The 26,289-nt window shown below is 34.7% G+C and overlaps 1 protein-coding gene across 1 annotated transcript in view; it reads right to left on the bottom strand.

The window, feature by feature from the left end:
* Nucleotides 1-26,289, bottom strand: part of adamts3 (ADAM metallopeptidase with thrombospondin type 1 motif, 3) — a 102,843-nt gene that overhangs the window by 38,412 nt on the left and 38,142 nt on the right. The window contains exons 5-10 of the mRNA XM_088912203.1: nt 22,122-22,312; nt 13,555-13,638; nt 12,607-12,763; nt 7,989-8,094; nt 4,909-5,052; nt 1,945-2,077 (exon numbers count right to left, since the gene is read on the bottom strand). Of these exons, the coding sequence (XP_088768329.1) occupies nt 1,945-2,077; nt 4,909-5,052; nt 7,989-8,094; nt 12,607-12,763; nt 13,555-13,638; nt 22,122-22,312 (815 nt within the window). The remainder of the gene's footprint in view (nt 1-1,944; nt 2,078-4,908; nt 5,053-7,988; nt 8,095-12,606; nt 12,764-13,554; nt 13,639-22,121; nt 22,313-26,289) is intronic.

Here is a 26,289-nt window from a genome sequence, read left to right as displayed (position 1 = left end):
ACTTTTTGCATTAAGATCTATATAAAGGGTTGAGTGTTGTCTTGAACAAAACAGGTAATATTTTAGAAGATGACCATAGATTTGCTTCTGCACAGAAAATGGAAAACCAAAGTGGAAAGAATAGAACAATACAAAATGTGTAATATTTTTGCACAGCAGTGTATAGATAAAACAACATAAATTTACAAATGTTTGAACAAACTCACATTTTGTATATTTTCTATTGAATTACTATGTTTGGGAAAAAATAAAATATTGTGAATATGAATCTTTTTTTGCTAAGCTACCTTAAAAACCTATACTGTATAAACATTTAATGTTCTTGAAATTGTACCTATATAGAATGCATTAGAAGTTAATTTTTATGCTCATTTTGGTTTGTCCAGGCATGCCATTGAATTAGTACTGTACTTGATAAATACAGCAAAATGCAGTTTCTACACATTTTCAGTTGACATTATACAGCTGTTTTTTTAGCTATAAATTTCTAAATATTTAACACTTTGATAGGTCTCATATATTTACAAAGAAGACACATGAGAACTTTCACAATAACACCTTCATCAGTAGCTTTTCCACTGTACAAACAACAGGGATAGTAACTTCTGCCATTAAACGACTATTACTGCAGCTTTTTACAGAAGCTTTGTCGGATGTTAAACAAAAAATACTTTAAAGCCCAATTCAGACCACATACCTATATATAGACAATTTGTAAGAATAAAGTAAACGTAACATCGATTACTAGTACATAAAATCATACAGTAGATGAATTTTATATGAAATACGACGATTAGCAGCTCTAACAGAGAGAGTGCAAACATGTAGGAATCCATTAAGCTAAGCATTTTGAGTATTTTGCTATATGAACTAACTGTGCAATCCAACATTTTTAGGTCACTGGTACAGTAAATAGACTAAAGAGCACAAAGTGTAAAAACATAAAACTGTCATAAATACTCAATATCCCCATTGTTTGTTGATGCAACAATCGGTGAAAAAGTTCTGCATCTATTCAGAAAAATGCACCCTCATTTATTCTTCATCAAGAATACATATTCAATCCCAAATTGAGCAAAATTGTCTTCCATCCTGCTCCTCATCAGCTGCTGTGTGAGATGCAGCTTATTTCTCCATCTCCAAAATACTGCAAGTGTGCTGCCGATTCAGTGGTGTTTTATGTCTGCATAAATCTGCCCTTGCAAACATTCTACCTGGAGAAGGTTTGAGTGGTGTAAAATATGTTATGTATGTTTTGTTACAATAACAAGCTGCACGGACTAGAATCTTTGCAAATAATCATTTGCTATTTTCATTAACATCTTGGCTATTCACTTTTTTCTGTGATTAATATTACTGGCTTTAAAGCTTCTTATGAATACTATAATAAAAATTAGTAGTTCAGGTGGGTTGACACCTGAAGAAGGCTCCACGGCCGAAACGTTGTGTTCTCTTTCTTCTTTTGTTCAGCATGGAATAAACCTATTACTTGTTCCTATAATAAAAATGCAGAGTTGGAAAGAAAAGGTTATTATTTGGGCCAACTGGTTTGAGGACCTCTGAAAATGTCAAAATTACATAGTATGCCTTTTCTAGAACATGAATATAATTAGCTCTGTAAAATTATAGCTACATCAATCAGAGTCTTAGTTTTAATGCCCCCAGGTTCTTAGTTATATTTATTCTACTCTGCAATTTACAGGGAATGAAACTTAATAAAGTGTATGCAAAAAAAAAACGTGCTTGTAGGTTGGAGGAGCAAAATGTTTTTCTTCCAAGACTTTCCTCAATATTCTATTATTAATGTCTTATTATTAATATGGCAGTAATTAAATACTTTAGGGTTTTTGTTAATTAACTTTCAGAAGAAACATTATACTCATGTCATAAAAAAAATATATTGTGTTACTGACCAATTTTAACAAATCACAGAACTGTACTTACAGATGTACATATTTTGTATCCAACTCCAAAGTCAAAACGGCATTGCTCATCCATTGAATAGTTAATTCCAGGTAGTTCCGGGAGTGTGGGCCAATCATGGTTGAAGGGGTCATCCAAAAGACAATCATAGGAGCTACAGGAAACATAGGAACACGGGGAAACTTCAATCAAGGAACATTTTCTTATTCTAATCTAATCACACTTGTACTATAATGGATACTTTAATTATAACTGAAAGAGAAGATCACAGGAGGCGATATTCTTTCATGTTAGATGATTTCACGGTATTATTCCAAACTTAGCCGACTATTATCCTCATTTATTTTAAAAGTGAGCTAACAGTATTGGGAAAAAATACATCTAGATAATTCTCAATATTTTATTTAATTTTTCATTTCAGTTAAAAAAAGGTTATAACATAAATGAGTGTAAATATTCTTAAGTTAATAAAGCTGATATTAATAAAGCATAAGGTGATGTTACTGTATGATGCACTATTACTAGGTAATTATCTAACACAAATATAAATATTTGCACTGTGATAAAGTAGGGGAAGAGTGGACAATACAGTATAACCAAAGCTCACTATTTTCAAAACCCAAACTTTCACTACAACTAACACCAGAGCCTGACCACTTTCCTAAAGACAGCAACAATTATGTGTAGCTGGCACAGTAAATTGATTCAAAAAGTAACAAAGTCATTGGCACATTCACTGCAGTATAGTAACATAGAATACTGTAGAATACACACTTCTATCAATGAATATTTATTCAGACAAACTGACACTGGAGGGAAATTATGCAATTTATTTACATAAAATGTCCTGAAGTGTTTGGTGATATATGCATCAAGTAATGAATATGATTCTGAATGTGTGATGTCTGTCTTTGTGTAAAAGTACTTTTAACCACAGTTAGTGTGCAGAACATTTTGTAGGTGAAAGACTTTTTTATGTTAAAATTTATTTGAAGTTAAGATTGCACAGAAGCTAGGACTTGACAGCAGTTTGTCATTTATGCACCTGTAGTATTTTATAAATGTTTACAAAATACTACAAATTATGTAGTATGCATCTAAGTCCTTAACTTCCACACAATATAAATTAATGGTTATTTTATATACCCATTCTCTTAAAATGTAAAACATTTTTACTATGTAGAAAAAAATGAACAGAAAAAAACAGAATCCTAGGCTTGAAGACAAAAGTATGTGAAACGCTGTCAGTGCATAGTAAAAGATTTGTTTAATTTTGTAAAAATGCTTATTTAAATATAACCTTCACACATGAATTAAACAAGAATATGTCACTTTTGCTTTTAAGAGAAAATCTAAACTTGGATATGTACACATGCTCTGGCTGTTTAAAAGCACTCAAACAATTCAGTTTTGTTTTGTTGCTTGTTCCTTGTTCTGCTTCACATCAATGGCAGAGATCCTTCCAGGTCTCAAGAGCTACAGTGCTCTCCAAAATTATTGGAACAGCAAAATTGAAACTGCTTTGTTTCCTTTACAGTCAAGCAATTTGCATTGTTGATCATGAGATCAATATGAATAATGATTACAATATAACAGACTGCCCTGATTTTTTTTCAGCTTTTAAACATGCATGCTTTCTTGCTTTATTCGATTTATTGGATTAAATGGAAAATCTGGAGCTGTCTAAGATTTTTCACATCTTCTATATAAGCTGACACAAGGTTTTTGAAAATTCTATCTGTTACTGTAATTACTGTTTACATCATCAATAAAGGCGGGTAAGATAGTTCAAGAGGCAGCCTTGTCCGCACAGGTCAGGCTTCATAAATGAGTTTTTCTTTGATTCATCTTCAGTTTATTTTTTTTTCTCTACACTTCAGCCTAGCACTTTGCTAAAGGTCTGTCTTAGTCTAATCTGTCCATAAAAACCTCTTTGTACTTATGCATACATTCTGAATCACGATGGCAATGATGTCATGCCCTGGTTATGAGTGGCCATCTCTAAAACTCACCCTCCCAATTAAACACAGAAACATGACCTGCCCCACAGGACTACATTACATTACCATGCATACATGACATATTCAGGAGATGCTAATGACACTATTATCCTATTTTTAAGGCATATGTGTTAATATGCATCTTATGCTTTAAGACACATTATCATAGTTGATGAATACAGTGTTTAATGGTGTATGTCTTATGCTTGGATACATGTACAGTATCTTACTGCTTAAGAACCTTTAGTTCTTTAAGAGACCCTAAAGCCAAATTTTCAAATGAGGTAAAATAAGAAGAAGGTCACAAAATGTTTTTTAGAGTCATAGATATATTTAGTTATGGTTCAACAAGTTGATAGTGGCCCATTTTATGTAATCCTTTTGAAAACTGGAATTGGAATGACTTAGAAACAATTCCAGAAACCACTTTGTTACTTAATGTTACTTAGTTGTTATTGTGTCTATTGAAAATTGTGCAATTAATGACATTTTTCATTAATTAAGTTAAAAATCACATGAAAACATCTAAGCCACTTTATCCAGTCACAAACAATAAACAGGAAAATGATGATCTTTTTGATGATATCTCTTTGCAGGAAAATTGTGTTTGAAATTCTTTAAACACTGAGAGGAATTCAGCTAATGCTGCTGGGTTCAGTGTAGATGACTGTTATGTTTTAATGCCTCTCAGTATTTATACTGAAAGATATTTTTAGAGCTCAAGGACAAGGAAGGTTGACTTTTCACATTCACCCTTGAACGCACGGGACTGAATTTTACGGTTCCCCTTTACATTTTGTACAGTACTCACAACTTCTGTACAAGAAGCACATTTGCATTGAGGGCACTGCGTATCAAAAGTCTCTTAATGTTTAAAATGTGCATCTCACTGGGTGGGAGAGTTATTTATATTACAATACATTGCAATACATACATCTAAAATTAGATTCTAATTTATATGGTGTAAAACAAAATAAGAACTTACTGAATGTATCTTTTTAGTTCTTGACCACTGCACATTGACCAGTGGTATCGATGAAATGCAGCTTGCACCAAAGGTGCCATCACACTTCCCATGGCTGTTTCATCTCCACAGCGGTTTCCTTGCCCGTCATGCTCCATTCCCAGCCTACAAGCACAAGCACAGACTCATCTGATATATCTTGCTTTAGAGTTTGTTCTCTGCAGAGAATGTTCTGATGGAGACTTCCGTGTGCTAACATTAGCCTCCAGCATGTTTTTACACCGCAAGCTCAAGGGAAACAACAACATCCTGTAAGCAAAGTGATAGATTGGAATGCTGTATTTTACAAATGAGACCAGTTAAAAGTACACAATTTCTCTGCATAAATAAACCCACTGAAATGAATGTCTGCTGTAGTAACTGTTTAACATTGAGCACATACAGTATAATAAGGGCACTATTGTCCTGTATTGTAACAGACATTGTAAGATATGTTACCATACAGATACAATACCATAATGCTCAATGTATCTGGAAACAGATACTGTACGTTGATGGATTAAACATCTTGTGGTCTCGGGTAACAGATTCATTCAGATTCACCCTTGAATGTTCTCAGGCCCTTAGCTATAGGTAACTACAACAGTAATTGGGTTTCATTTTCCCTCTTGCTTTGCAAACCACCCACCCACACTCATTTATGTACAGCATGTTTACTTTTACTTTGGGCAACATTTTAATTCATTTCTGAATAGACACTTTGTAACTGTAAAATAAATGTGAATGGAGCTTAATCAAAAAGGCAGTGATACTTGAATTTATCATTTATCCTTTTATTTAACACAAATGTATTTATTTTGTCCACATTAAGAATTCATACCCGTGGCTGTTGTCAATGCTAAATAAAAAAACTGCTTCAAATCATGCACTACTTTTCAATTTATCACTGCATGCAGTGCAATAAATTATATTTTCAAGTAAACAGTGTGTAACTCAAGTGGGCATGTGAAGACCAGTTCTTTGAAACTTTATGAATACAGGAATCATAATGAGTTGGTCTCGTACACAATTTATTGTCTATAGAAATGAAGACCCAACAAATAAGTAGAAGAACAAAACACTAGATTTTTAAACATGAGTCTTAGGACCAAAATATACAGCGGTCAGTGTTATTAGTTTCTGATTTTGATGAACACATAAAAAAGAGCTCGCTTCTTTCTTTTTCTTTGATCAGTGTTGTTTCATGCAACATAGGGTATTTCTGAGATTAATAAAGCCATACATCCTCAAGCTTAAACACGTTTCTCCAGGTGCACAGAAGCATCTTGTTTTTCTGAAGTTTTGATAGCTTTAATTAGTAAAAATATACAGTCATTAGGGGTTCTTGTTTATGGATTTTGCCTGATTTAACCCAAATGTTTCCATATATACCAAATTCTGTAATTCTGTAAATAAACTTGAAAACTCAAACATACTGTACTGTATATGCCAAAGACTGCATATGAATTAACAAGTGCATACAGTCGTTGTCTGGATTGCAAGTACTGTATTTTAGGTAAGCATGGTAACAGTACACTGACTTACTCAATTGTAACTTAATACTGTAATACTCTGGTTTGTCAATAGCACCATAAAAGGTAATGATTTTTAGTTTTCTCCCCAGTTTATGAATTTGTGTTTAAGTTTAATGCATTTAGATGTTAAAGTCAATATTTTCACTTTGTAAAATGGAACCAGGTACAGTGGCTGAATGGACAAAACATACTGTACCAGTGAAATGCAAAGTGAAGTGGAAAATGAATTTTGAGTATTATGTCGATATTGTAATGTAGAAAATAGTCATGAACAATTGTACTTTTTATCTGCTGCTAGTCAACAAAGACAGTACTACTATGTTTAACCGAAGCTCTCTTCCTGTTTCACTTGTTAACCCTAACCTGCATAGACGATGATTGCATGCATTTTTAAAACGTGGCCTTATATTGCACATCAACCATCGTGCACTAACACGGCTTTGTGAGAAAACAGTTATTACGATTGTAAGAATATTTATCTGCCATTATTTTTTTAAAAAACATGATTTGTTACTGCTTCTAAATGTGCAATAATAAAGACCCCTATTTGTCTTTTTGGACACCACCTGGTTGCTCTTTTCCCACTTCATAATACAATAACATAACCCAGTGGTCTTATGCCACTACATTTTATTTAATTTGTGTGATAATGTCAGATGGTCACATTCTAATAGGAAAAATATGCAAAATATACCCAGTCTATTTCATGTTTATTCTGTACTTCCCATAGGGTTGTGAGGGTTACACGTATATCTCTGCCACAAAATAATTATCTAATTAAAATGGAAGCAAAGCAGTATCCCATTTTAATGGCATATTTACATTATAAGAGGGGAAGTGCCATCTTATCTCCTAGAAATAATTATGTCATTATAGTCAGATATTCAACCACATTTTTGCTCATCATGGAATGAATATGCTTCTGCAAAGTTTTGTTTTACCACATGTTCTGCATGCCATTAATATCTGTAAACCCACTGCAAAATTAAAAGTGAATTGGAAGACAGAAGTTAGCAAACTACTTTGAATTGTTTTTGTTCTCTAAACAGAAAAAATGTTGTACTTGTTTTTTAAAGGTATAGAGATTAGTCATCTGAAAATAACTTAAGGTTTAAGCCTTATTAAACCAACCGACAGTGCAAACTGGTTGCAAATTATTTTTTACCTGGATTTGCAAAAGTCCCTCAAATATTGGAACCACTAACTATTACACAATTTGAATAAAATAATTCAAATACTAAATAGTCTGTCTTAATCTGATTGGGGGTTAGTATTTTATCAATGTTTATACAGTACATGCTTCTTTTGCAACCTAAAAAAAACAATTTGGAGAAACTTAATACAATTTTTAACTAATGTTTCCCTCACTTAGGAATGCAATGTTTTTTTTTAGTGGTGCTACATTACAGAGATCTAATTTCAATGCATAGCATTCTTAAACATACTGTATAATGTGACACTGGATTAGGAGCCTAGGCCTGAGGTACTGCTCAGTACTGCTCAATACTGCTGTAGACAGACACTTACACATGGCCGGTCTCGTGAGCCACAACAAAGGCAGAGGAAAAGCCGTCTTCATGATTCAGAGTGCAGCTTCGCACAGGATGACACATACCTGTCACTGGAGCATATCCTACAATAGACAAACAGGTTCAGGTGATGTACTACTGTATGAGCATTTAAAGAAACTGATTTCAATGTTCTATTTAAATCAGATTTTTTTAACTGCTGGATCTGTTCTCAAATCTTTTTTGGTAGATTATTGCAGAGACTTGATTTCCGACGGCAGGCGGAGCGACGCACCGGTTTAAGTATTTCTCGGTCGCAGTTAATGGCAACGTCAGCTCAAAGATTTGGTTCAAACCACCAAATGGAGACTGGTGTGCCGACAAGCGGACCCTGCTGATGCGGGATTAACACTAGGTAAGAGAGAGATTGCGGAGACTCAATTTTGCCTTTTATACAGTATGTGTCTGCATTTGTGTCTGTCTGCCCTGCAATGGACTGGCATACCATCCAGGGTGTACTAGCCTTGTGCTTGTTGCTTGCCAGGACAGGCTTCGGCACCTCCGCAACCCTGAATTGGATGAAGCAGTTAGAAAATGGATGGCTGGACATAGAAAATGTCTCGATGACATTTCTTTTTACATCCTGAACTATTCCGTTCACCAATACATTAATAAAACCCTAAAACAGAGACTCTTATCTGCTTTTGATTAATTATCCATTTCTCAAATTGAGCTACCGTAACAGGGCAATGTTATCTATACAAATGCCTTTACAAATGGTTTAAGTCTAATAAATCTGCAACACCATTTAAGACACTCACAACTATATACAGTACACCCAAATGTCCATTTACAATCCTGTGGCATTGTGTATATTTACAGTACAAGGATGTAAATGGGGCTGTTGGTGGCTCTGTGGCTAAGGATCTGCGCCAGTGGCTGGAAGGTTGCCAGTTCGTATCCCACGGCCGTCAAAGGAATCCTACTCCGTTGGGCCCCTGAGCAAGGCCCTTAACCCCAACTGCTCCAGGGGCGCCATATAAATGGCTGACCCTGCGCTCTGCCCCCAAGCTTCTCTCCCTGTGTGTCTCGCAGAGAGAAAGTTTGGGTATGTGAAAAGACACATTCCTAATGCAAGAAATTGTATTTGCAGGGGAGCTGCAAACAACAGATGCAAGGCAGGATTGCAATTTTCCCATAACGAATTGACCTACAGTATCAGTATATTTTTGGACTGTGGGATGAAACCGGGGCACAATTTTAGATCTAAATTGTGACATTTTGACATACTGTAATTTCTATGCGCTTTTAGGGGATATATAGTAGTTAAAGGATTTCAGATTCAATTTCATTCTGCATACCAATGAGAAATATGTTTGCATTATTTTTTCAGAGATTACTCATAAATAGAAAACAGGTTAATTTGTATTATGCAGCTTTCATTAATATTAAAATATAATTATTTGGAAAAATAAAATCAGAGGCACCACTGTGACTCAAATAAAATCATTTGTCATTTGCAAAGACCTATCTATACTTACCTACCAATCTACACATACTCAAAAGCAAAAGAAACATATCACTTATCACTGAAAACAAAATCATAAAATTATTACCAGGCATTATCTTTTGTGTAGCAGGTACTGTACTCTTTGATTGAACAGAAATGACATAGGAAGATTCATTTAGCTGATTTACATCTGTCTGATTCCTCTGGCAGAGCCTGGATGAGCATTTTTTTTCTAAAAACATACACGCATCAATAGAGTGATAGGATTTTTTTTATGTTCAGTATGTCAGAAAAATTGCTTTTCTTACAAAGGTCTCTGGACCTGTGTCAGATTTAATTAAAACAAATGATTAAGTCAGTGAGATGACTAGGCAATTAAAGAAAAACTGAAAACTATTACACAAAGCATGTTAACTAAACCTTTCTCATAAAAGACTTTCAAAACAATGTTATCATCCATGTATTTCACTAATAAAGCATCAATTAAAATAGATTAGATTATGCAGAATGTTTTATTGCCACTGCAGTCCAAGAAAAATCATGAATTTATTAATGTGGCATAATTTTTCTGTTTCTGAGTTCTGTTTCATACAATGAACCACTGGTAACAGATGTCCTCATTTTGTCACTGTCAAATTTAATTGGTATTGTCAATGTATCAAAGACAACACCTGGAAGCAACAAAAAGAGAATTGTGCTTTTTTTCTGTTGACACCTCAGAGCTCAGCCATGAGCACTAACGTTGTAATGTTTTGATTTATATTGTGATTAAAGCAAAATCACAATAATGTCATCAACTTGAAGAAGAGACTAAATAAATAATTATTAAACGCTATTATATTTTTTTCAACTTGAATTCTCCAGGTGAAATGTTTCTTTATTCAAATTGAAAAATGTGTTTTGTTTATTTAAATATGGCTTTGTTAATGTACTTTTGCTGCTATAAAGAGCTGTCCAGAAAATATCCTGCCCTTACAACAATATTTTTACTGTGATACACACAGTGTCTGTTGATTCTAGCACCAGGTTGAGATAACTGGGAAAAAGAAAAGCTGTTATGTTACCCAACACTGCCTAGAACTAATGCAGTCAGAACTATATATTATAGTATTCTTCATTATAAAAACAACTCTTCAGTGTTCATGTCATGTCATTTCAGCATTTTAGCATTCATGGTCAAGAGGTTATTAAACCACGATTCATTTGGGCAGAGGGGGTTTTGGACATTTACAGAAACAAAAATATTTGTTTCTCTTCAAACCCATCTTTCATGTCCCAGTGCTGGAGAGCATTAAACAGATTGCTAATTGCTCCACTGCAATTAGTCAGTCAAGTATTTGGTGGCATATATGCTGCTTTAGTCACCCAGAGTAACTTAAGAAGATTACTGGAGAAAAAAAAACAAGGCCACAGAGTCAAATCCTAGTTCTAGCAGCATTAAGCATTAAATCAGAGAGCATATGACTCCCCTCAGGATGGAACACATCACACAGCTACCCCCACCAATTCTAACTCCCATTTATACAGCTGGTTGAACTGGAGCAACTGGGGTTAAGTTCCTCTCTCAAGGTACAACATCCATGTCTGCAGCAGGGACTTGAACCCACAACCTGTCAGGTATCGAGTCCAAAGACTGCACAAAGCCACCCTCAAAGAAATGGGCTTATAAATATATAAACGATTTCACATTACTGTTTAGATCATGTTCCTTGTTGAAATATTTCAACGCTTCACACACAGCATTACTTTGTTTGACCATCCAAGATCCAGTCGCCCTCGAGTGACCACACCATAGCAGGACAGACACAGACTGGTCCATCTGAGAGATCATTTCTGATCTGCCAGCCATACTGCTGCTGTAACTGCCGGCAGACATAATGCCCGTATCAGAGACAGGACAGTGAAGCTCCATGCTGCTGGCCTTAGAGCAAGGCGACCTGTCAGAGGCCCTCTGCTCACACCTCTGAGACGTCACACCCAACTGTCTTGGGCCAGACAGAGGCTACGATAGACTCGTCAGCAGTGGCATTAGGTCGTCTTCATGGATGAGTCATTCTTCAGCCTATTCCATACAGACAGGAAGGCCAGAGTGTGGATTTGCATTTATTTGTATTTTGTTGCATTTCTTTTTTTCCCATCAGTATACAGTATTATTAAAATATTCTGATTTACTCAGCACAGTGACATGGCACTGAATCCTTCTGCATCACGGCTCTTAGGTCTTAGAGTCCATTCTGGACTGGGGTAACATCAATGCAGTTTGTTTTTATCTTTCCTGTGTCCATGTGGGTCTTCTCCAGATGTTCCAATATCCTCCCACAGAGATATGCTATCCGGGATAACTGGTATATCTAGATATGCGTGAGTAAGGGCATGTTCATGGGACTAATGATGGCTGGTATCCTGTCCAGGGTGCAGCCCTATTTTGTGTCTGCCGGGTTAGACTCTGGCTCACTGCGATGCTCTCAAGACATTTGCTCAAAAAGCATGGATGGATCCAAGGGATCTCAAAGTAAACTAATAAAAACATTTAATTGCTAGTTAGACATGAGCATAAAAGAGGAAAAACAGTTTCACTATTTTTAATAAAAGTTAATAAAAGGGAATTTGTTGTTCTTGTTTTCAAAACTGATACAGTATGTTTTCAGAAGCTTAAAATGCAACATCACAATACATCCTGAAAGTTTTATATCTCTGCAGTACAGTATGTATTTGTTGTTCTTCCCCTTGTCATCTGGTTAATTTTTTTTATCCTGTTCCACTGGGTTTTTGTTTTTTGTATGAAACAACAAATCTGGAGGATTACAGGTTTTTTATTGCCAGTAACAGTAATTTGGGATAAGTCCAGTTTCATGAGCTGTGTGAGCCTTGAACTAGAAAGTGCTTGTTTGTGAAATCCGTTTTCTCAGTTCTGCTAAATCCATAGGATTATCAATGGTGAAGCAATATAGAAGCAGGAGTCTTTTTTTGTCTTGTAAAAGAAAAGATACATGTAAAAGTATGAATATAAAAAAAACCTTTTAGAGGCAACCTTGTTTATCTGATAAATAAAAAACAAAGACACCTTTCCAGTTCAACTGGGATATTGTCAAAGACCACAGAAACAGAGATGTGAACAGAACCATACCTTGCATCCCAGTAGGGCCAAACCCTTGCCTAGTGAGAAAGATGGCATGGTCATGGTGCTCTGAGTGTTGTGGGTCTGCTTTCTGCTGTACAAATGCCCAGCGACAGACATTCTCCAAGCTCCTTGATGGGTTCCCTCTTTCAATTAAGCTGATGGACTGACAAAACAATTGCTTCAGTTGGGTATGTTGTTTACGGCAGCTAACATAGAAAGAATTTCAAACGTTGGACTTTGCTCTTTTCCTGAAACTCAGAGTGAGAAATACTGTACAGTATATTGCAGATACAAAATAGCTAGGGTCTTCACTGCTTGCAAAATACAGTATGTCAACATAACTCTTTCACACTTTCCTACACAAAGTAGTTACACTCTATGGCAAAAATTTGCCAACTCTGCAACTGAACAGAAAAATTAAAATTTTTGCCAAATGTTTTAATTTTATATGTGCAAGTGGTGTTTTGTGACAAATAACATATTTGTCTTTTGGGACTATGTACATATGTTGAAATGACCTTATAATGACCTTTTTAAGAAGAATGTATATGACTTTAAAGCATAAAAACCTCATAGACTTGTGTGTGTTTTTATAACTGTGTTTTAATCTTTAATCAATAAATATGATTGTCAAAGAGAAAACATGTTTTGCAATCTCAAAAAAACAGAAGTATATTAAATACACAAGTTAAAGGTACAGATAAAAAGACCACCATCTATGCATGTGCAATTTATTGAAATAAATGTATGACAGTACTATTTAGTGTTTTCCATAAGGTACTCTAATAATCTGTTTTATCTTTTGTAAGCACTGAAAAAAAAGCTCTGAAATACTTTGCATAACAGATTATTAATTACAATTTTAATTATAATTACAATTACAATTAATTACAACAGATGATTAATAACAGATGATTAATTAATGCGTAGGGCTATATTATTATACTAGCTTACCTTTGCATACCCCAGCATAATCATTCTCACCAGAACCACGTTTATATGGACGCCCAAGGAATCATCATGGTAAATTTCATTAACCTAAAAAAAAACATACAAATAATAATGCATGAAAATTGTTGTACTAAAGAGAACATCTGGTATATTGCATGTGTTATTTGTTAAACTGGAGTTTTAGTGCATCAAGTAAAAAAGAATATCACAGTAGTTTACTAGTATGAGTAGTTTCTGGCTTTATTGAAGTAAAAACTCAATCTAATTAAGCTGTAATAATATATTTGAGAAGATTAAAGTGGATCATAAAATAATTTATCTTCTTTCCTCAGGAGTATACAAGAAACTAGTAATGTATTAAAGGACCTTCACTGTTTACACTAGCTTCTCAATATGTACTTTCACTATTTGAGCCTACTTCCAGTCTGATTTCTAACTCCTATTACTTGTTTTCTATAGCTTAAAGTTATTTGCTTGCTATTAATACCTTGTGGTAATAAACCTTTGAGGAAAATATTTTAAAATTCTTAAAGTACTTATTTTCTTTTATTTATAAATCAGAGACAATTTTGACAATTGTAGGTTCTGATATTTGTCACCCAGTAGTTATTTATGTAATGTATAAAATCAATTTCCCCTGTTTTTAGGGCTATACCACCTGATACATGTCCATGTCTAAAGACCAGCATCTTCAATGGATGATAAAACAACATATGATGAATATCCAAGTGTCTTTCTTGTGAATTCAACATGCCATCTCTGTCAAAAATGCTTTTTTTCATATTATTATACCTCAGGAATACAGAAACAAAATAGCATCTAAAAAGCAATGTTATCACTCTCTTGTGTGCAAATTCCAATCTGATGTTCTCTAAGACACATCTTTTGTAATTTTACAATTATGATGATCTTCAAATTTAATTATCACAACTTAGGATGTTTAGATTGCACATATAAAAATTGTAAACTATATACTATATAACCAAAGGACACTGATGTACAGATTAATAGTGCTAACAGTCCTAAGAAGTGACCACTTTTGTGAAAGGCCTGCAACCTTCAGAAGTTATTTCATTGCAAAGCAACAGTCATCATTTTGCCCAGCATAATGCTTTCTTAGATTTTTTCTGATAATTACCCCTCTGTTCTTCAGCTTAACAAGGTTTTCATTGGAATAATAGAGCAAGAAACGTTGCATCTATGTGTCTACTTGAGTAATGATGGCAATGATTATGAATATGTCAGTGTCCTTGCAGTGTTTGACTGAATGTAACATGACAGTGTGGCACTGCAGTTCTTTCAAGAATTCTCCTGAGTCTCCTTGTGTGAAGTGATAACATCCTCCCAAGAAATATTTCTATTTCTCACGTGGGACAGCATCACACTAGAAAAAGTGTAAAATTGGGCACTTTGTGTCACTGATAAACTGGATTTTAGAATCCAGGCACAGTGGCATTGTCTTGCTGCATCATATGGGGAAAATGCATGTGATAGTGTTGGGGGAACTACAGTAGAAAGAGACTAGCACATCTTACAAAGACAAAATCATGACACCTGAAACCTGCTTACTTTTGGAAAATAGATTATAATTGGCACAACATTCATACATTCCACAGTGAAAAACTGATATCAGCCTCCATAGTGAGGCTAAGATAGATGAGGCTAAAAGATGTCGCAATATCAAATAGCAAGATGCAAGTTAAAGTATATCTAAACAGCTTGGGATCTGTCTTTAGATGTGTGGCCGCTGATGGCTCAGAAAAGCCAGCTGTAGAAGGCATTAGGGTTTTTCCACAATAGAATATGATGGGAAATACAGTATTTGCTTGGTTTTGTGCTGGATCCACAACACATCTGAAGTGAAATTGAATAGGCACATTCAGTAAGATCATACTGTGATAGGCAATTATTCAGCTATTTTTCATTCTAAATTGGGTTTAAAATGAAGTATTGGCAATTTCAGCTCACTGCAAAATGTGATTTTAAAGATAGAAACTAAGGCATGAAAGGTCAACTGCCTCTGTAGCACCTTGACAAATGTCTTAAATGTGCATATAATTATACAGATTTATATTTTTATTCTTTAATTCATACATGTTTTGTGGTTTCTGTTTTTAAACACTTCACTGGTTTCGAAAATTGTGCAACAAAACCCTTATATATTAAATGTCAAAGACACAGATGACTAAACTACATATTTTACAATACGAAAATCCTTCAAATCCTCATCTATAAACTCACCAATGGGCAAATTTTAACTTGGGCCCCACAAGAGGTTTCAGTCCTTCAAAACAGGGCAATTTTTCTGCGGTAATCAAATCAGACAACTGAGATAGACAGTAGCAGACTTGCATGAAGCGTATCATAGGGATAGTGATAATCTACTGTACTGTAAACGTTTTTAGACTTTTTTTAAAATGACTCCAAAATGAGATGCATGTAACTACACTTCCCTTATATAAGGGGTCTATTTCATCAGATCATCCATTTATTAACTGCTTTAGCCACTACAGGGTCACTGGGGAGCTGGAGCCTTCCCAGGTAAGCAAAGGGTACCAGGCAGTATATATATATGGGATGCCAGTCCATCACAGGGCATACACAGAACACAGACATAGACACACACTTATACCAGGACCAATTTTCCCCAAAACCAGTTAATTTAACAGGACTGTGGCATGAAACCAGAGAACCTAGAGGAGACCCACATGAACACAGGGAGAACATACAAACTCCACACAGACGTCATCCCAAGAACCGAACCCAGGGCCCAAGTGCTGTGAAGCAGCAAAGCTCAACACTGCCATCATGCCACCCCTCATCATATCACATTTAACAAATATTTATCCTTGTTTCATACCTGACCTCTATCTTCCATTACACAAGGTATGAACAATAAAATACTGAATTTTGGTTGATTGGACATGGAATTCTGCTGTATATTAAACAGCTTTTTGAAATCTAAACATAATTGAAATGATTTTAAATACAAATTAAATTTGTAGATAAAATGTAGGTCTTTTCTCATGCTGGTGCATATTTTTATAGTATGTCTGAAAAACACATCCACACAGAAAAATTACACTATCAGCCTAATGCATGTCTCAGAGAATTGTTTTAACAATTGATTGACAGCCACAGTTAAACAGTGTTCTAAATGTGGACAAGCTTGAAGCTATGAAAATAAAGGAGAGCAATTAGGAATTTTCCATTAAAAATGAACACATGTTCGTATAAATACTGTATACAGATTAAGAAATTAATATAATTATATCCATCAGCCTGTGTGGTGTTTCACAATATCCCCAACATAAAAGACATAAAAGAAAATGTTTTCAATTAAATTATTTTCTCAAAGTCTGAATGACACTTCCAGGGGTTTCTAAAGCAATAAAAAAACTTCTGACTTAAAAATAATACACGATTAAATGAACCACATGAAGACCATTTGTATAGTCTTAACCTACTAACCTAATACTTCTTCAATCACCATACTGCCACACCGCAGAGTTCAAAATTCCACCAGCTTTTTTGAATAAAAATGTTTGATGTTGAACCAAAGTTTGGAATGGAGGACTGCTTCACTGTCATAGAGTCAATACCTTATCACAATTAATATCTGTTCACATATCTTTTTTACTTACACATCTATCCTTAAGCCTACAGCAGCGATTTGTCCAAAAATCAATACCCAAATCATGTTGTACTTTTATCCACCCCAGGAAAAAAACTGTCAAGATTATTTATACACTTTTTCATATCCTAGAACGATCTTTGTACAACTTTGTGCTTTTCCTCAGATATAACTTTCTGACTTTTGTTTTTGCTGAAGAAACTACTAGCTTTATATTAGATGTTTCTAGTATAAAGCTATACTATTCCTGTGATTCCTCTGTTTATTTCACAATACAGCTGAAATTCCAAAATAACACAGCCGGGCTGCCTTGTAGACTACAAAGAAGGTACCCCAAGCATATACTGTTAGTCTCTAAGCATGAATACAATACAAGAGGCAGCAGATGTGCACAGAAAATTTGTAGTACACATCTGCACACTATTATATTCTGGATCTACTGTATTTCTATTTCAAAAGCTGTGGTTGGTGTACACATGTATTAATCCACTCCTTCAAGGCAAAGAAAAACAATGCCATATGGCTTTCTCCGACTGACACTTCATTGCCATTCACTGTAGAGAGACCTTTACACAAGGCTAAGTACAATGTTAACAGTCTTTTTTATTGTTTTTGAAAGGCCAACAGGATATCATCACCTCAAACCTTTGAAGTCTGTTATTGATAAACAGCATGACATATGCTGTTATATTTGCAAAGAGGCTAATTAATGGGCACTGCTTTCATATGCTGTCAATATCATAATTGGGTGCTTTGATTAGTGGGTCCATACTCTTCAAAAGCCTCTAGATTAAGTAACATTTAATTTGAAAGTCTTCTTTCTCGATATTTTATAATAAAGTAAAGTCCTTTGAGAAGAAGCATATACTGTACACTACCCGACTAATTTTGTATTTAAATATAATGAAAAACACATTTGCCACATGACAATAAAGGATTAAAATAATTTTTATTTTGGCTAGTTTCAACTTTAATTTAAGGGAAGATGGTAATTAAAATGTGTATTTAATGATGACTATTAAAAGAAAAATTCCTATGTCAACATGTTAATTGCCAGTGTCAACAAAAGTAAGTTATTACTAATGACTGTACTAATCTGTGTCAGATGAATACAATGAAATGAAATCAAAACATTCATTTTAAACACTGTTGTAGTTCAGAAATTATTAACTTTCTTCTTTGCTCCGTTACAAAAAGAATGACTGAAAGCATTTCACTTCACATTTGGCATAGTCATTAACTACATTCCAGAGCTGTCAGAAAGCCTAAAGTGAATATGTCAGCACATTACAAATAATATTTATCATAGTACTACCATCTTGAAACACAGACTGTCCCCTAGGAAAATAGTGTGTATAATTTAATCTACATTTTTTATGTTTTTATTACAAATAGCACACTGGGCACTTTGACATAAAGTAGGTTGTTACTGCAGAGCTCATACAAGCTCACATAAAATAAACTCTATATAGAAATCCTACTAGTACTAATGACAATGTTGATCAGTGCAAACGTGTGTGCAATAAATACAGTAGTTACTAGATGCACTGATGTCTACCAGCTCAAACCCTTCAGAAGACAGCAGATGACAGTAGAATTTTCTGGGCAATTTTCTTTCTTTAGATCTCCAGGGAAGAGAATTAGGTTGAAAGTAAAGGATTAAAAAATGTACTCAGTCAGTACTTCTCTTTCAGTTACCTAGGTAATATAAGGCTTATTCAGACACACAATAAAATAGTCCACTGTTACACAGAAATGCAGAGTACCCAAATTCTAAGCATGGCTGGTCCAGAACTAATAATAAAGAAAAATCATTCATACAAAACAGACACTTCTGCTATTTGAGGATGTATGATAAATTATAATGGCTCCACTGGATTTTGATAAGAAGTTTTGCTTCTTAGAAGTACACTATGTGTTTTTAATTACAATGTAGTAATCTGTTTTGTTTTCTGAATATGTATTACTATCACAAGTAAATTAAAATATATCTATGGATATTTAATTTCCCTTTGACATATAACAAGATATTCTTAATAAATTTTACATATTTTATTACATACTATTAAAATGATTATCAATTAGTACTTTATCAAACTTTTTGTTGCTGTAAAATACCTTTCCATTCCCCCTAGATGTGAAATAGAATTAAAGGCTTTTAATTATCCACAAAGAATGGTTCACATATGTAAAATAAAGTCCCCTGTAAAGTTTGAATTCCTAATGTATAGGAAAATATACTGCAAAGGAACAAGTAATAGGTTTATTCCATGCTGAAAAAAAAGAAGAAAGAGAACACAACGTTTCGGCCGTGGAGCCTTCTTCTTTCTTCTTTTTTTTCAGCATGGAATAAACCTATTAGTTGTTTCTTTGCAGCCTACGCATGCTGACACAGCTACCCACCTGGAAAATATACTGTACATATTATGTTGAAAAATTAAATAGCTGGGTTTTGTCTCTTTTCTAACATTTTTCAATAGGCAATCAGTGACACCTGCTGGAAATTTACAGGAATGTCTTGAAATATGTGCAGTTTATCAACCTGTCAACATATACAGTATCAATAGATATTCTTGTTCAGTTAATTTAATTTTTTTAGGTTAATGAGTGTATGCACTGCTTACAAAAATAGTCAAATTTTCAGGTTAAAAAGTGGTTACACTGGTTACCATTGCTGCCTCACAGCACCAGGGTCCTGGGTTCAATTCTGGACCTGGGGTGCTATCTGCATGGAGCTTGTATGTTCTCTGTGTGTTTGTATTGGCTTCCTCCGGGTGCTCCGATGTGTGTACATCTGTGTTTGTCTGTGCCTGTGTGTATTCTGCAATGGAATCCCATCCAAGGTGTATCCTGCCTTGTGCCCATTGCTTGCCAGGACAGGCTTCGACTCCCCTGTAACCCAGTATTGGACAAAGAGATTACAAAACGTTGCTAGGAGGCAGCCCCATCTGCAACTCTCATGTCTGCAGCTGCTGCCTTACTGTATATGTGAAATCAGGAAGTGACAATCAACTTGCAACTCTTTACTCAGCCTCTTTATTCACCTGAGTGTGCAGAACACACAGCCTTAATTGTGTATCAACCTCGAAACCTCTCTAAATATCAATAACAAAAAAATCAATACCGGTAAACATGAGTAAGACCTGAATGAATTCTTGTGCAAAATATCTCAGGTAAAAGTAAAACATACATAATATAACGCAATGGTAAACATTTTGCAGAAGACTCATTTTCTTAATATGAGATCCCATTTGCATTTCAATATTTATTAAAAAATGAAGAAACAAATTAGTTTATGACTCCTGAGTTCTCCTTTTGACAGGCTGCTCTGAGGACTGCCATGACAAACTAAGGCGAAGGTTCTCAAACAGTGTGTCACAGTTAGTGTCAAGACAAGAAGCACAAAAGATAATCCAGGCTGAAGAAGCTTATTGTACTATTGACACTTTGAAACAAATGAGAAAGAAGCAGGTTTTGTAGTTACAAACATGGGTTAATATAACTCACATCTACATAAAGTATCCAAAAGGGTCACTCTTTTTAATAAAATGTACACCTAGTTATAGTACCTCCTTCCTACTTTTAGGGTGATCAAATTGCACATCATTCTTTAAAGTGGAAGTTTACAAGCTAAAATTGTAACTGATTACAGGGAAGCCCCAATCTCAAAGAAAAAAAATAAATTCACAATTTTATGACATACTTCAGGAACATAGCAGAAAAGAGGTACAAATGTCCTGAGCATACTGGATTTTGAACACAGAACTTTCAAAACTTTAAAACCAAAATCTGTATGTAAAAAGTACATATTTATTCAGAGTCCAACTTAATAATTCATTAAACATACAAATTCAAGTTCAGTCATTCATTCAGATATCATCATAGTTATTTTGAGTATAGTCAACAAAAAGAGACTATGAAATATTTATGCTGTCATTCACCAGAGCTGTGGTTGCATTTTCAAAAAGCTGACACATTATAATTGTTTCGATATACTGTGCTGTATGTCGCTAGTTATAGAAAACATTTAATTCAAAAGAAAATCAGATAGCAATTAAATATCAAACATATAGTGCATTAATCTTCAATTTGCTGGTGTATCTGTTTAATGTTATGAGTACAATTTTCATCTTTATTTTATAGTGCTCATACAGTATATACTGTATTTATATTTATTATATTTACTCTATAGCTTGGCAATAGCTAGTCTGCGTCAGTACATTTTGTGGTTCACCAAAAAGCGGGCCTTTGCAAAGGTGATTTGAAACAGAAAATGGCTGTACAATTAATAAACAGTCTGAAATGTAAGGTAGGTTAAAATAGGTTTTAATTTTAATTAATTGATTCGATGTTAAACAACTAACCAACTCAATGATACACAGTATCGATATACTACTTGAAACTCCAAAATTGCGCAGCATGGTTAATCGTGATTTTCTCAACCCCAAGGGCTGCCAATTCACCAAGGTAAATAAAAAAACAACAACAACAACAACAACTTCAGGTCTTTCTGGATTCTTCATAAATGATGGAAGTTAAATTGCAATTACACTGCAATTAGGTTTAAAATTTAGTAAATTAAACCTTTATGATCTCTGTTTATGAGACAGCTGTGTTTCTAATATTTTTTTAATTAGAATGTTGCCTGATTAGAATAATGACAACCCAAATTTGTTACATATTAAAGAGAAGAGAGCAGGGGTTTGGAAAAAGTGCTATCAGCCTTAGGAAATATTCAATGAGAATTGAAGGCTATTGTCTGACTTGCTCTCATTGTCTGACAATACTAAATATTGCCAAGGACAACTTTTGGAATCGCACAAGAATCACATAATTTGGATAGAATTTAAATAATTCCAGCTCTATTAACTATTAATGCACAGAAGACTGGGTATGAAGTTTCCAGCAGGAATTCATAATGCAGCTTTTTACTCACAATGTTCATCAGGGTCAGAAGGTAGTTCTGAACATGTTCTTTTCCATGGAAACGCACAACAGAGTCATCCACGCCCAGGAGCACTTCAATGTTATAGTCGTCATCCCCAGCGTGTCTCCGCCTCCTGAGTGTCTTGTTCACCTGCTTTCCAATGTTTTCCACCGCACCACTAATGTCAAGTTCTGGCAATGCTGCAAAAACAGGGAGTATTAACCATTGACTGCCCCCACAACATTAGAAATGTTCTTTTTTATTGCAACAGCCTTTGAAGAGTTGTGTATGACAAAGAACTAACAAATAATGAAATTGCTTCAGTCAAATTTAGCTTTACACTAAATGGTAAATTAGCATAAAATAGATCTACAGGCCACAAGAATCTGATTAACATGTATCACAAAAACCTTGCTTACTAAACAGTAAAAGCTTAGCCTTTTTGTACCAAATGATCCATGACCCATTCTCCCAGTTTGATTAATTCCATGACTATGCTTTACTACTGCTGAATCTCACTGCTTCACATCTTATGCAGGTGATGGTCTAACTCAGAAGGTTCCTAACTTCTTGTTAATTTTAAAATGCAAACCCTTATGTAAGTATCTTGTATTTGTTAAGGATTCTTTGTAAAAATAGTGTGCTTTATTTTAATGCAAGCAAGTAGCACAGTGACAAAGTATGCCAAAAGCTTTCACAATGCCAGAACTCATTCAAACAGGACAAAGGACTCGGTACTGCCCGAATAATCTCCTATATCCCCTCCAAGAGTGTTAAAACGTAGAAGGCCAATATAGAAACTAGTGAAATCAAAAACACCAATGTCAGCAGTTTTTCAGACATTTACAGTATTAAGCCAAACTCCTGCAGACAAACATCAGTATTGTAATGATATATTAATGATATAGTGGCTAATTATTTTTTGAATATGAGTTATGAACCTCTGATATATAAATAAAAAACACCTAACCTCTTCAGTCATTCTCTACAGTATGGTTTACATACTAAATTCCTCCACATTCTTAAGTTCAGTCATCATGCCAGCATTTTGTCTAAGCATCAGCTCCACATAAATGTCTCTGGGCTCTCACTTCAAAGGGTAGGGCTTTCCTATAGGTGTTAAATGCTTCCACCAAGTCTTACCCAGATGCTAAACCCAAGACAGTGCCACATCTCAGTCCCTGGGTAGTACACTCAGGAATGGCAATGTTAACATAGCACACAAGCGGTAAATGTCTTCCAGCTATTTTTTTAAAGCGGGGCTGGTTTAGGCATCATAAGAAAGTGGAAATCTACCAGAGGAAATCTCTACCAGGAACCTGTCTTTGCTACTTTCAGAAAATTAAAAAATGGGCCTTGTATTACAGGTATATGCATCGAGACACACCCTTCCTTGCCAGAGGCAGGTAACCTACTTTACTTATTTTTTGCAATCTGTAAAACACAGAAACAATGAATGCTATTTTGGCTTTCTTTTTTCACAATCAGTGTAAATAATTAAAGTAAAACATAGCTCTCCTTGAATGAATATCAAATTCATAATACTAAACTTGGTTAGCAGCATTGTGTTAGCAGCAGGATTATATTTTATGCTTCTGGGTGATTATACTGTATGACACTTCATTAAAATGACTGTAGGCTGATTTTGTTTGATGATTAAAAATATAAATCTTCAACAATTATGCAACACAGATATTTTAAATTCATGTCTTTTATAGTCTACTGACTGTTTTACCTTTATTTGTAATTGGATGATGGCTAACAGGTGACCCTGATCAGGATTACACAAATCTGTCTTGCATTTTATTCTTCCAATAACCTAAACTTGCCTCAGGTGTGCATTTGTACACCTTTTTGATCTGCTGAAAAATATTTCTCCATTAAATATCCATGTACTTGCGTACTGTCTGAAACGCCAAACAGCGGTGCTTAATGTTTAAAAAGTGTGAAGTGATACATATGTTGCTCCTAAGCAGGGCTCAGATATCACTGAAAAAGCAGTAATTACAGTTTAAAGGGATATATGGTAGTGCACAATAAACACAGAAAATCAGAAGACCTAATTATGTATAAAAATACTTAAAATCTTTGCTAGAAAATAATCTCTCCCTTCTCATAAACAGGACTATTTAATATAACTGCATTTTTGCATTTTAATATACTGTAAACAATATTTTGCAACCTCTCAATTTCAAATATTCTGCTGCTTTTTTTAAATCTTAGATTTAAAAGATCAACATATTCTTGGCACATAACCTACTATTATATTTCTCCTTAATTTTCAAAATACCAGGCATTTGTTCCAGTTGATTCCAAGAACAACAACAAAAAATAATAAAATATAAAAAGTCTAACTTCTGATGTGCACTTGGCAACACACTTAATAAGAAAAATGTGTCAATATGCTGACCTAGAACTCAACAGCCCTAAGAAGACTAAACTGAGTACTACAGTCAGTATAGTGATCTCTATTTTCATGTCAGAGTCTTTATAAGTCATTAAAAATGTGATACTTATAAATGGATCATCACCCTTATGTACTGTAGTCATTAAGATCATGGATCATAACTTCCCTAAAGCTTAAATGCCATTGGGCTAAACTACTACAAAATATAAAATATGTTTGTAGTACTGGTTATATATAATATATAAAGTATGTAAGTGCAATAAGGAAGATATTTCTGTATCATTAGAAAAATAAATCATATAAGAGAGAGAACCCTGCCTCTTTGGTTGAGGTATTTATACCTGGTAAGGGACAGTGTTGGCTGTGACTTGTTAAAAGACATGTGGCCCGAAGGTGGGCATGTTGGAGGGGCCTGTGCACAGGTCCTCATTCTCCTCTGTGTGTGACTGCAAAGCTTGTAGCAGCTTACTGAGACATGAGACATCTACTTCAGACCTGGTGTGCATAGCAAAAATAACTAGGGGAAAAAACAACTCCACAAGGTGGATGATATAAGTTCTGTCTTAAAACATCTTGATCTCCAAAAAAAGGAGATACACTGTATACTGTAGCTAGATACAATATATTGAAAATGTTTGAGTGGGGAGCTGCATCAGTGTGCGTTAGCTCTAAAGGAACAAGTAAGGGTTAATTCCATGCTGAGAGATAGAAGAGAAACACGTTTCGGCTGTAGAGTCTTTCAGACTTTTGCCAGTAAAGGCTAATACATACACACAAACACCATCTAGTGGTTATTGGGAAAGGAATCACTTGCATTATTTTGTATGATAATTATATTTGGTGATATTTGATGATAATGAAATTAGATAATCATTGACGCCTTTTAATGAAAATGCAAGACAAATGTTGTCCACATACAGCAACAAACAGTTTTTAGCTGAAAAATTGGCAACCCTACCCTATAGAAAGCCGGGCAGCTAAATTGCTTAATACAAAACTCTTCCAAAACTCACAATTTCCACAGGTTCATAAGTCTGTCACTTCTTTGCTTATTACTGTTCTGGTACAGGACATCTTTACAAGTTCTGCTCTATTCCTAGAGAGCAGAGGTTAACAGCAAACTGTAAGCCTCTGCTATCTGCTTTTAAATGTCACTCCATCAATGGTCTTCCACCAATTGAGGCAGGTCTTTCCCCCAACTTTACAGGGGTATGTGATTCTAACAAAACGACCTGTACCATCTTGGCTCCGCCTACCACCCTCTTACAGTATGAATAAATCTACAGTGCCCTGTAATTTTCATACTTTGCTACACTGTTTACAACTACAACACACATTTCATAAGTGATTCCTGTTTCCATATCAGGGTTTCCAAACAAGTGAGGACACAAAACTTCTTAATATACCCTTCTTTCTATGCTGCCATTCAATCCATAACATTGTTATGGCTACAACGCTTTACTGTAGAATTGTATGACAATGGAACTGTTAGGAAACTGTCAACACTGCTTACAGATAAAGATATTCATTTTGAGTCATCAGGAAAGGTTAAGCAATGCAAATTATAGCATACCAAGCACGGCATGCTACAAATAGCTTGCATTAGGATACAATGCTGACATTATGGTTTGTCTACTGTAACACGATAGTTTGCAACTCTTATATAGACTAGTATACTATAATTCTAATATAGAATTATATTTGTCTAAAAGAATCTACCTCAACCTTCCTTCTTGAGCTAGGAACTAATGAGCTAGAGATAGAAAGGAT

Source organism: Atractosteus spatula, chromosome 3 (assembly GCF_055471065.1).
Source record: "Atractosteus spatula isolate fAtrSpa1 chromosome 3, fAtrSpa1.hap1, whole genome shotgun sequence".
NCBI lineage: Eukaryota > Metazoa > Chordata > Actinopteri > Semionotiformes > Lepisosteidae > Atractosteus > Atractosteus spatula.
This window is presented reverse-complemented; position numbering and strand designations above follow the sequence as displayed.